This window comes from Protobothrops mucrosquamatus, unplaced genomic scaffold, assembly GCF_001527695.2.
Source record: "Protobothrops mucrosquamatus isolate PMUCROS unplaced genomic scaffold, P.Mucros_1.0 scaffold687, whole genome shotgun sequence".
Classification (NCBI taxonomy): domain Eukaryota; kingdom Metazoa; phylum Chordata; class Lepidosauria; order Squamata; family Viperidae; genus Protobothrops; species Protobothrops mucrosquamatus.
This window is the reverse complement of record NW_015386973.1, coordinates 49,536-61,731: the sequence shown is the minus strand read 5'-3', so window position 1 is coordinate 61,731 and position 12,196 is coordinate 49,536. Positions and strand designations below refer to the sequence as shown.

General features: G+C 32.5%; 1 protein-coding gene across 1 annotated transcript in view; it reads left to right on the top strand.

The window, feature by feature from the left end:
- Positions 1 to 12,196, top strand: part of LOC107289403 (ankyrin repeat and sterile alpha motif domain-containing protein 1B) — a 114,292-nt gene that overhangs the window by 78,812 nt on the left and 23,284 nt on the right. Inside the window, exons 13-14 of the mRNA XM_015818158.1 lie at positions 9,252 to 9,823; positions 11,854 to 11,926. Of these exons, the coding sequence (XP_015673644.1) occupies positions 9,252 to 9,823; positions 11,854 to 11,926 (645 nt within the window). The remainder of the gene's footprint in view (positions 1 to 9,251; positions 9,824 to 11,853; positions 11,927 to 12,196) is intronic.

Here is a 12,196-nt window from a genome sequence, read left to right as displayed (position 1 = left end):
TGGATCTCTTTTTAGCAAGCTTCCACCTATTACTTCTTGTCCTGCTCTCCAGAGCCTTAGAGAATGAAACAATCTCCTCTTCTTTGTGACAGCTCCTCAAGTACTGGAAGATAGTTATGTCCCCCCTCCCCTAATCCTTCTCTTCAATAGGCTAGACATACCTAATTCCCTCAACTGTTCATCATACGATTTAGTGTCCAGATCCGTTATCATCTTTGCTCCTCTTCTCTGCACAGAGAAAAGTCTCTAGAGTCCCAACATCTTTTTTGAATCGTGGGGACCAGAACCAGACACAGTATTCCAACTATGGTTTCACCAGTGCAGTGTAAAGTGATAATATCACTTCTCATTGTCTTGACATTATCCCTCTGTTGATGCAGCCTAGGACTGCATTGGCTTTTTTGGCAGCTGCAGCACATTCTTGGATCGTATTGTGATGATCTGTTTCCTCAGTACTGCTACTAAGCCAGGTATCTCCTATTCTATATCCATACATTTGGTTTCTTCTGCCTAAGTGTTGGATCTTCTTTTTCTCACCACTGAACTGAATCTTTTTACTTACTACTTTACTTATTACATGAACATCTCTGAAATTTTTCTGGAAACAAAAATAATTTTATATATTCATAGCATTTTTTAGGGAAGAGAATAAATTTATTCACAGAAAGTGAATAAACTTTCTCTTCATCTTATCCCTTTTTGTGATGAGAATTCCACTTTATTTAGAGTGAGTACCAAATTTTAGTTTATTTTGTTTACTTGCATCATATCTTGGTTTCTTGTCTGGTAATAGTGTGAATGAATGTATTTATAAATCACTATTGTATTGATAACAACAAACACATTGTTTTTTATGTTGCATATTTATGCATGTAAAGCCCTATCCTGGCATAATAAATGATAGAGATTTTCTGATGGATGATTGACAGTGAAATCAAACAAATACAAATTTCAAAGAAGAAAATACCTTTTTTAAAATAAATCACATATATTGGTAGATAAGTAGAAATTTACTGAGTTGTTCTGAACTAGATGAGGTATTTCCTACTGCCTACTAAAACTACCGATTATGCCATGTATATTGAAAAAAACAGCAAAATTTCTTTTATGGGAAGCAAACAAGATTCCCTTAGGTTGAAAGAATTCTAGCAGCTGTATCTCAGTGCCAGGACAGAGGCAGAAGAAAAGAAGAATTCTCAACATGGCTGCTCAAGTAGAGATAGAAGGGAATAAGGATATTTAAGTTTGTAGAAAAGAAAGGTTGTTTCTATTTATTTGTTTTATTGTTGCAACTTTTGTGATAAAACAATATGAATTTACTAGTTTTTATTTTATTTTATCTTATTTTAAGGATTTATATGGCCACCTACTTACACTCAGTGATAGTGGTTTACAAACAATATGTTATACAATAAAAACACAAACAATAAATCAGATTATAAGGATTAAAAAGTACCTATTAACAATAGTTTAAAAAGTTACAATAAAAAGCAAAGAAAGTTAGTTTTATAAAAAGAGCAAAGAAGATGTTTATGTGGCTGAGATACTTCACAGGCAAATGCAGAGAATGGCTTTTGAGTTTTCAATCAAAGTTCAGACTGATGGTGATCTTGTGTGTTTTCATTTAATGAGGATCCAACTATTTGGAGCAGGTAGCAACATATGTTGGACAGCGAAGAATGTACAGTGCCTTCTTGATTTCCATTTAAACAAGGGAAGATGTGTGAGAATGAGAAAATTATTTGTAGCAGTTCTCAAATATACTTTGTTGCATTTGTTGCATCTGGAGTTCTGTTAAGTTGAATATTATATTTAACTCATTGCTTACATTCCACTCTGGTTTTTACTATTGCATACCTTGGGACAAGTTTGTTAGGGTTACGGTTAGGGTAAGGATAATGAACCATATATTCTTAAGTTGTTTTTTTTCTTTGTACTTCTCATTGTTCAGAAAAAAAGAGAAAGTTTTTATTTTATTTATTTATACATGAGGCTTAGAGACCACCCATCTCACTCACAGAGCGACTCTGAGCAGTTATGCCCAAGACTTTTTTTTGTTTGTATGAACTGTGTTCTGTATTTTATTTTTTATTCAGAATGTACCTCCATGTCTGTTCAGTTTGAAATATTATATCCATCACTATTTATTTTGCAGTATAGATTGTATTTATTTTTTTATATCACTGATTATGGGATTTTTGTAGCATTTTACAGTAAAATAACATATTCACAGAAGGATTTTGCAATTTTGGGGGAGCCAGAGATATGTAATTCAAAAATATTGATCATGCATGATGGTTACTGTAATGATTGTGTGGGATGTTAGTATTTGTTACTCTATTTCAACAGAGAACTTCAAGAATATGCATACAAACCTAAACATTTTATTTCTATATATTGAGGAGTCTTATTCTATCCTGCTAAAGACCAATTATTTTTTAAAATTTGATGTGGTAGAAGAAAAAGCTGTTAGTATAAAGCAATAGAAGAATATTTTATTACAGCTGTAACTGACCAAAAGCATCTTTTCTCTCTTTTGATAAACATCTATGCCATTTTGTTCTTAGAAACTACACCCGTTTAACCATGCCCAATTCATTTATTGCTCTTTAAACTCCCATCAATTGCATTCAGGGATAACTTTCTTGGTCTTTGTCTTCCTTTTGACCAATTCACACCTTCTTTATATATTTGTATTGCAACTTAATCCTCATTCATTCATTCTTTGACCAGCTAATTTTAATATAGTCTTCTTGATTTACCACACACATTTAAATATGTGTACATACCACCCACTGCATCCAACTTATTTTTATGTTTCTATTAAGATAATGAACTTTCAGTTCCATATAACACTATACAACTATTTTTGCTTCTTTTGACAAACATTTGTTCCTCACAGTGTCCATGAACTTTCTACTTATATTTGCTTGTCTTATTATTTCTCGTCCAGTTTTATCTTTAGTGAACAGTGCATAAACCTTGCTCTAGGACATAACTTGTAATTGTTTGCCATTTCATTAAACATATATATATATGTTCGTCATTTATATGATAATTTTCAGGTCTGTACTCTTTTTTGCATCTTCAATCTTCAATTCTGCAGCAACAACATGTCATTATTTTCATACGAAAGTGAATATAGGATCACATCCCTTGCCAACAGACTTTACCAAAAATATTAGTTACAGATCTATTCATAAATACATTAAATATCTGAGACTTTTCCCCAAGATGGCTGCAGAAGAGTAAGGGACTTTTTTCCTCTTACTCATGATCTGTGTTTGCTTCCAGAGCTGGTTCTTTGGCAGTCTTACCCTCTGGATTTGAATGGGGGCCCTTACAAATAACCCAAGGTGACTTTTGGATGGCTGTGAAACCATCCAGGAGGGGAAATCTTGAAGACTGGAGCTCCTTGTGGGAGCAGCCGGAAAGTCAATGGTCTTTTTACATCTCTTCCTAACAGCAGAACATTTTCGTAAGCATGCCTGGGACTTTTAATTTCACTTTTTGAACTTTTGCTTTTATTCTTTATCTTTAAATGTTAATTGGCTGACTGAATACTGACTTATTTCTACCCCCTGCTAGATTTTATCTGTTCTTTTATGTTTTCTCACTTTGATTTATTTGGCTGTTTTTACCAACATTTCTATTTCCATTTTCCGTATGGAAACAGAACTTGCCTTTGAATGGTGAAAGTGTTTATATTTGAATTGTATATTATTGACTATTCACTGCAGAGAATCTGCTTTTTATTAACATGCAAAAGATATTTGGATCAAAATAGTCAGAAAATATCATCTCTGTTCATTTTACTTATTCTCTGCTATATTTATCTACTCCATTGAGCAACAACATATTGGATTACAGAAAGGAGAAGGAGGCTGACACTCCTGTTGCGGGGGAAAGAGACTATCTAGCAATAGTCAATCTTTAGCTGAATGTTTCTAAAAGATTTGATGAACTCATAAAGACTGTGGAAAATATTTTGAAGAAACCAACTCTAAATACTTTAAACCCACAAAAGGAATTTGTAAAAAGCTATAACTATATGCTCAGAAACAACACAGACTGTGGAAAATATTCAGAAAAACATCGAGTTAGAAATAACTTGATTTCATGCCCCTTCCCAAAGCTCAACCCTGTGCTTTTATATAATAGCAGAGAACTCTCTGGGTGAATAAGTGGCAAATAGGTTTTTTTTAAAAGGGATTTGAAGGAGAGTGGGAAATGGACTTATATTTAATTTAATCTTATCTGGTTTTTGGAGGGGGAAGATAGGTTGGCTCTGGAGATTGGACTTATTATATTCAATCAATCAGCAATTGATAAGAGATGGTATTAAGAAACAAACATGGATATTTGATCCAGGACCAATTAAATTTAATATTTGGGATGATTTGGGATTGAAGCCATAGTAAATTTTCTATGAGTTGATTACAATAACAGTTGGTTAACAGAAGCTTTTCAAATTTCAATTTTGTCTTTCTTTTATTAATAATAATTTTATTACCTTTATATAATATATTTATTATTGTTTTTCCTGTTAACTATTTTGTTATTAATATAGTATATAGATGACAGGCCAACAATTTATAAACAGACTTAGTAGTTTAGTAGTTTAATTTTTTTTTGGGCCTGTTTCACAAGGGGTGGGAAATTAACACTGTTGTATTATACTGATCAGCATTAACTAGGGAAGATATGTGTATATATGTTAGTCTTTTTCCTTTTTTTAAGACACTTTTTCCTTTTAATGTCTTGTTTCTTGTTTTTTTTTTTATTTTGTCTTTTTTCTTTTAAATATTTTGGCATTTGTATTTAATTTTCTTTGAATAAACTAAATGGTATACATAAATACATTAAATAACTAAATCCTCTTCCTAATTATGTTTACTTGTCCTATCATGTCTGGCAGGAAAGGTATGTTGTGGGTCTCTTCTATTAAGGACTTAATCTGGCAGGACCCAGGAGACAGCCCTTTTCTATAGCTCACCCTGTAGAGCAAGGGTGTCAAACTGCCGGCCCACAGGCTGGATGCGTCATGCTGAAACCACGCCCACCCCATTGCCGGGGTGGAAAAAAAGTTGTGATATGTCACAACACGTCACGTGATGTTGTGAGTTTGACGCCCCTGCTGTAGAGCATTATTTCTCTCAAGGTCAGACTAACTCCATTCTTGGGAGCTTTCCAGAAGGCCCTCAAATTGTGGTTGTGTCAACAGGCTTGGTTATTTCAAGGAACTGGAGAATTGTTATAATGGCTACACTGTTTGTAATATCAAAGATGCTCTCTTTTTTCATCATGGAATGTTTGTTTTATGGTTTGTTTTTTATTGTATGCCACACAGAGTCGCACTCTGTGAAGTGGAGGACTACATAAATATGAGGAAGGAAGGACACACATTGTTAGGCAAAAACGATCAGAATAATGCAGGAAGAATCTCAACAGTAGTTTATTGCTAACCAGCTATGTTACAAGAATCTTGCCAGACTGAGAAAAGCAAGATAAGGCTTCAAGGATTCTGAGTGAGATCCGAGCTTGGGCTGCTTACGCTGTTGCAATGACTCTAACTCGGGACTCCCTTGATCCCTCCCTTCACTCTAGCTGAAGATTCCACCACATACATCTTTGTTTTATTCCTGCTCAGTATTAAGCCATTTGCTAAGCATTCCATTTATTCTTATAGTTTACTTTCATCATATACTGGGACAGGAGTGGATATAGCATGTGTGGAGTTTCTGATAGTCTCCCTTCTAAATGCTACAGAAATATTGTAGGAGCCCATTTTCCCCCCTCCCTCTTATCCTTTCCTATTTTTGAGGTTTGCCTGAACCCCCACCCATTTGTCAGATGACTGGCTTCAGGCTCAGATTCCTGGTTGCCTTCCAGTTCATATTCCAATAACTAGGAATTATATGCAGTCACTCTCTCTCTCTCACACACATACACTTACACACACACAAATATACATATGTGCATGTATATACATACATAAATACATAGTTATTTGTATTTGTATTATATCAAATTTACATCTGATACATATGTATTTACTCATAAATAGTTATGCATTCATTGTGTATCATAAAAATAAATAATTATTTATTATTATTAATAAATAATAAATTTGGTATTTTTATGTTTATAGAAATGTGTCTTTTGTAGTTTTTTAACAATTTTTGTTTTATAATACTATCCAATTTTATTTGTTATTTAAAGAGAATGATGAATCTGTTCTGTTTATTCATGTATTTATTACAAATATATATATCCCAGCCCTTCATTAAATTCTATAATGTCTTATGAAATATTTATACCTATTTTATGATGTATCTTATGTAGCATTTCTCATTCATATAAATAATGTGATTTATGAATTAAGACACCTGTTCACTGCTTTGTACGCATCAACATTTTTTTCAAACATACCTTGGATAAAGCATCAGTAACTTGCTGAATGCTCTCCTTTTCTAATTCTTATTGAATGTTCAACATTCCAGTGTGCCAATGATTGCACATTATCAATTTTTAGAAATATTTTTGGATTTGTATTATTAATATTTCTTTCTAAATCAAGTATAAAGATAATTTAAGTAGATTAGCAGCAGAAGTGTCATAATGTGCTTGTTACCATAGCTATGGCACACATTTCAAACAAGAGATTTTATTTCATACTAGAATCCTTTGCTATGGCAACCACAGTGCTTATTATTGATATAATATGATATAATTTTTACAAGCATTATTCATCTAATAATTTGATTCTTGCTTTGTTACACATATTTTTATTCAGTAGGTATGATTAATTCAGTTTTCACTCATAACAAAAATGCAGTTTTATTACTTTAGTATATAGTTCAACTGTTCCCAGTACTCCATTATATACGGTAATATTTAGAATGAAGGATATTAGCCTGATGCAGCATATACATTGGAAACTGAATGAAAAAACAAAACTCTTAGTGTTTGAAGGAGTATATTTGCCAACCTATAGACTATGTTTGATTTTCCTATGTAAACTTTGCAAAATAATATTTCACTTAAAATATTTCAAAATATATAACAGCAATATATGTGTGGGTGTGTATGTGTATATGAATGTTTATAATATTATTGTTATATAGTTTTATTGTATAAAACTAAACAAGAATAAATACATACAATACAATAAAATTAATGAAAAATTTAATTTCAACCTTAATAATCCTAATAATTTTTAAATGACTAAAAGATTTTGGAAATTATTTTATAAACAGAAGAACTCCAAAATCCTTTACCATATTGCAGAACAGTCTTCTTCCTTGCCTCTTGTTGAAAATAAAAGCTAACTGAAATGTTGACAAGACATCCTACATGAACATTGCTGCCATTCAGTTTTAAATTTGTCCCTTCACAGTCTAGGTTGATAATTATTTTGGCAAGCTTCATGCCTCTGAAAACTAGCATACTTGCTGTCTTGATCCATCCTAAAACATATTAAGCTTTAACACACAATAATTGAATGAGACTTATATTAACAGTTTTTATTCTAGCCAGGTTGGATAAATGCCTTATAATAAATTTTAAAGTCTGGAATGTTGAATCCACTTTTTACAACATGAATTTGTAATTTGCACAGTGAAAATCATACAAGATATACTTGCTAAAGTACTGAGAGCATTGCTAAATTATTTAATGTAATTTATTGGAAAATATGTAGATGGCCAATAAGAATGTTAATCAACTCCACAGTTAAATTAATCACTTTTATTTTACCCTATATATTGTAGACCTTGTTACTCAATTGTCTCCATTTTTATAATCATATGATCATTTCAAATTTACAATTCTGAGAAAAATCCCTTGACATTTTTATAGCAAGATAAAAATCCCTTGACATTTTTATAGCAAGAAGACAAATACTAATCTAAAACCTTAGTCCTACTTTGCTGGGTCTTCTAAAACTTAGTTCTATAAATATTTTCAGAAAGTCTAATTATATTAGCAATAAGTACTAAAATAAAATCAAAACTATAGAAAGAAGGTATCTTTGATGTGTTCATAAATTTGATCAAGGAGGAATTATACCATTAATAATAATCCATGATTTAAGCTTTGAATGAATCATATCAGTCTAAAATATAAAACTTTGGGGAAACTCCAAATAAGACAAAACTGTTTCAGAAACTTCTAAGAACCACCTCAAAATGCTTGATGGATTTGTTTATATATAAGAGATGGGACATAGGATGAAGAGATAATTGGATATAAATTAAAAGACGGTAAAAAGTTACTGAAATTGTTTATACTTATTGTGATGAAAGTTGAAAGTCACTTCTTTATATGTGTATTTTCTTGTTCTTCATTATATTGGTACTTTTCTTTATTTTCTTTCTTTCTGTTCTCTTAATTTTTTAATTTTCCTTTGCAGTATATACTCTTTCTTTCTATTCTTCTTTCCTTCTTTTACTATTGCAATTATAATCTTTAATAATTATTTTGAAAAACAGTGTTCTTAATATTATAAATAAATAAAACACACCACTATTAGGTTGATGCACGTATACTTCCAAGTGGAGCTTAAATTATTTTCTTAGTTCTATCTATAGTTTATCTTGAATGAACACCAAGGAAAAGATAATTTAAAGCTATTATGTATTATGTACCTGAACAAAGGTGAAAGCAAAAGAAATATTCAGTATATTGAAACACTTCAATTCTAGACACTGTCTAGACACAGGCATGTTATTTCAATTGATAAATCCATTTACCTGTACTATTAGTGTTACATACATGACACATGCAGATGTAGAAAAGCAAGGATAATTAAGAAAAACTGTAACATGTAAGAAGTCACAGTCTTCATTTTACTTTGTGGAGGGGAGCGGCTATTTGCCACCATTAATCGGGTTTTTCAGTGCTTACGTATATATCTTGCATAGTAGATAAAGAGAATTTAAAATTTAAAAGATTATGACACACCGAATTATATGATTCTTGTTTATATCAACTTCATAGAAATTTAATAAGGCTAAGATTCTCAAAGTAAGTGACTAATTCAAGAAATGTAGAACAGTATATTATTTTTCTTTTTGTTATGGTGTATTATTTCCAGTGAACTAGTTGAACATAATTAAAAAGCAAACTGATTTTCTTTAACACTACTATCAGATTTTTTTCTAATTTTGCAAGCAACAATGCATTATTGCTAAAGGAAAGAAAGATTTCTGTTTAAAATAATAAACCATAAGGATCATTATATTTTACAGAAACCCAGCAAACATCCATTGACAGTGATCATCTAGAAGCATACCCTTTGGAGCAGTTTGCTGGCCTTCTACATGGATCATCACCTGCTTGTGACCCACCAGAAAATCCATTTCAGCTCTACAGAAAAACTTGTCCAAAGGATGACTTGAATCAGAAAATTAGTTTGAACCTCAGTATTTTGAATCCACAACAATCTTTGCAAGAAAATAGCACTGGTCTTCTGGTTAAAAAGAAAAAACCACCAATTTTGAATAGAACTATATTTCCTTCTAAAAACATTATAGGAGAAGCTAACACATTGGCCGGTATCACAAGAACTGGAGATCAGTGGGTAATTAATGCTGCAGGAATTGTAGAACGTGCTTGCACACTTGGACGAATACGATCTTTGCCAAAGACACTTCTTGACATTCATTTATCCAAATACATTTCTAAATCAGATTCAGATCTTATTTCTTATCCATCTAATGATCACAAAGCAAGACAGAATTGGAATGACTCTTCAGCTATCCAAGAAACCTCTAGAAGAAATTCTGAAAGAACACCGTCATTTACTTCAGAATGGGAAGAAGTAAGTATTCATGGAGGAAGAAGGGTGAATAAAATAATAGAATTGCATTTCAACCCTTCCCGTGCCTCCCACAATATCCTCCCACATCATCCTCAAACCTTGCCACACAATCCCTTATTCCTTCACTCACCCTACCTGCCAGTCTGGGACTTGCAATTTCCTGCCAGCTTTTTCACTTATGCCGGTCAAGGGAAATCAGCAGGAAGTTGCCATTTTTTGAAGTGTCTAGGGACACTATCTAGCAATACTAGTAGCCACATAGCCTCAGAATGCCGAGGGACAGAACAGCTTGCTCTTGTTCTGCAATACCTTTCTTTCTAGCCCAGGCAGGACAAGGTGTGAAATGCCAGGAGAAATGAAAGTAGTAAAGAGCTTTCTTCCAGTTTCATTTCCCCACCACCTCCCCACAACTTCTAGCCTTCTCCTTTCAGCTTTAATGATCACATTGGGGAGAGAAGAGATTGGGGGTCATTAAGCCAGGTGATCTCATGGGTGCTTCACTTAACAGCCATCACAACTTGTGACCCATAATATCAGGCTATTGAGGACTACCTGTTTAGATTTAAAAGATCAAATCCCTTCAAAAAGAGTAATATTTACTTCCTATGCCATGATTGTTATCAGATGGGGCCAAACATCTTGATCTATATTAACTATCATAGTTTTAGTTCATCAAAATATTCAAGTAAGGCATTTTAGTAAGACAAAGAAAGAGTAAACTAAATTAGTAGCCTTAGTTGTACACATATCACATGCAACTTTTCCTGATTGTGGTCAGGTTGGATATATTTTGGTCAGTATGCCACATGTGCAACCAAAACTGAGTTGTATCCTAAGGATGCTCAAGTTATTCAATACAAGCTAGGATCTTTAAACTAGAGACTACCTTACAAGTATACAGATGCCATGTCCCACCAACTATTAATATCAGTAGAGTAGTTTTAGGATACTTGTCAGTATCTTGACTTCTTTTTCATCTGAAATGCTTATATGCAAATCAAACTTCAAATGGCAGTATCTCACTTAAAGGAATATCTTTTTATTTTACTTAGTAGTGTTCCAGATCAATTGACAAAACATTTGAACTTGCTAAACATTCTGAAAAAGACATCAACTGAAATTTGTGAAACTAAGGTGCTTCAGACACTAGTTGTGATGCAGTACACTCAGGAAAAGTCAATAAACAAACTTCTGTATATACCCCAAATTGAGAAAAATAAATAATTAACCTTCTATTCTGTTTTTCTGCAAAAGTGTGCCAAATCTTCCTGTAATAATGTTTTTCTCCATGAAAAATCTGTGCACAGTGCATGTAGAACAAAGATGCAAATGACAGGGGTGTCAAACTGCCGGCCTGTGGGCCCTATGCATCACCCCATTGCCGGCAATGGGGAAAAAATCGCGATACATCGCAACATATCACGTGACGTCATGAGTTTGACACCTGTGATGTAGAACAAATACCTAACAATTTTATAAAATATGCATAGCTTATACTTGGTATTTTCCTAAGAAAAAGAAAAGCTAGGGAAATTGATGAAATACAAATATAAATCATTCATAGTGTGCCTGCATTTGATAAGATCAAATATTCAAAGATTATACATCATTTTTCTTTCCTTCCTTCCTTCCTTCCTTCCTTCCTTCCTTCCTTCCTTCCTTCCTTCCTTCCTTCCTTCCTTCCTTCCCTCCTTCCTTCCTTCCTTCCTTCCTTCCTTCCTTCGTTATATAATAGCACCCACTGAAGACCTTTTTAGGTGGTCATTTAAATACGTATTTAATGAAATGTTTCCAGCACTGTGTGGATTCTATATTATGATTATCTGAACACCATTGAAATTCATGTTAATAATAGTTCAGCTTTAGCTGTTCATTTTGTGTTATTTGTAGATATGTGTATACTATTCTCAACTTTATAGTAACATTTAAATAACAAAAGTAATTATTTTGCCTCTACAGTTCTTATTGTATATTTACATGTTAATTTAAATTACAATATGTGTTTTAAAAATCCCTATTTTTTCTTGCAGATTGATAAAATAATGAGTTCCATTGATGCTGGTATAACTACTGGACTTGAAGAGATTAGTGATGGTACTGCAAGTAAGAAATGAATGCTTTATTTCCTTTAAGATTATATTAATGAAGTTAGAAAAATAGCCAATTTTACCAGCTTATTCAGACTGTCTTATATTTATACTGGAATGTATTTCTGACCACAATTAATTTCTTTCATTACATTAATTGAAATGCAGGATTTTCTGGATATAGTTAATCAGTCAATCAAAAAGTTGCATTATGTGCCATCAAGTGAATGTTGATTTTTACTGATCACATAGATTTTCTTTAACCTAGTCCTTCAGGTCTTTTAAC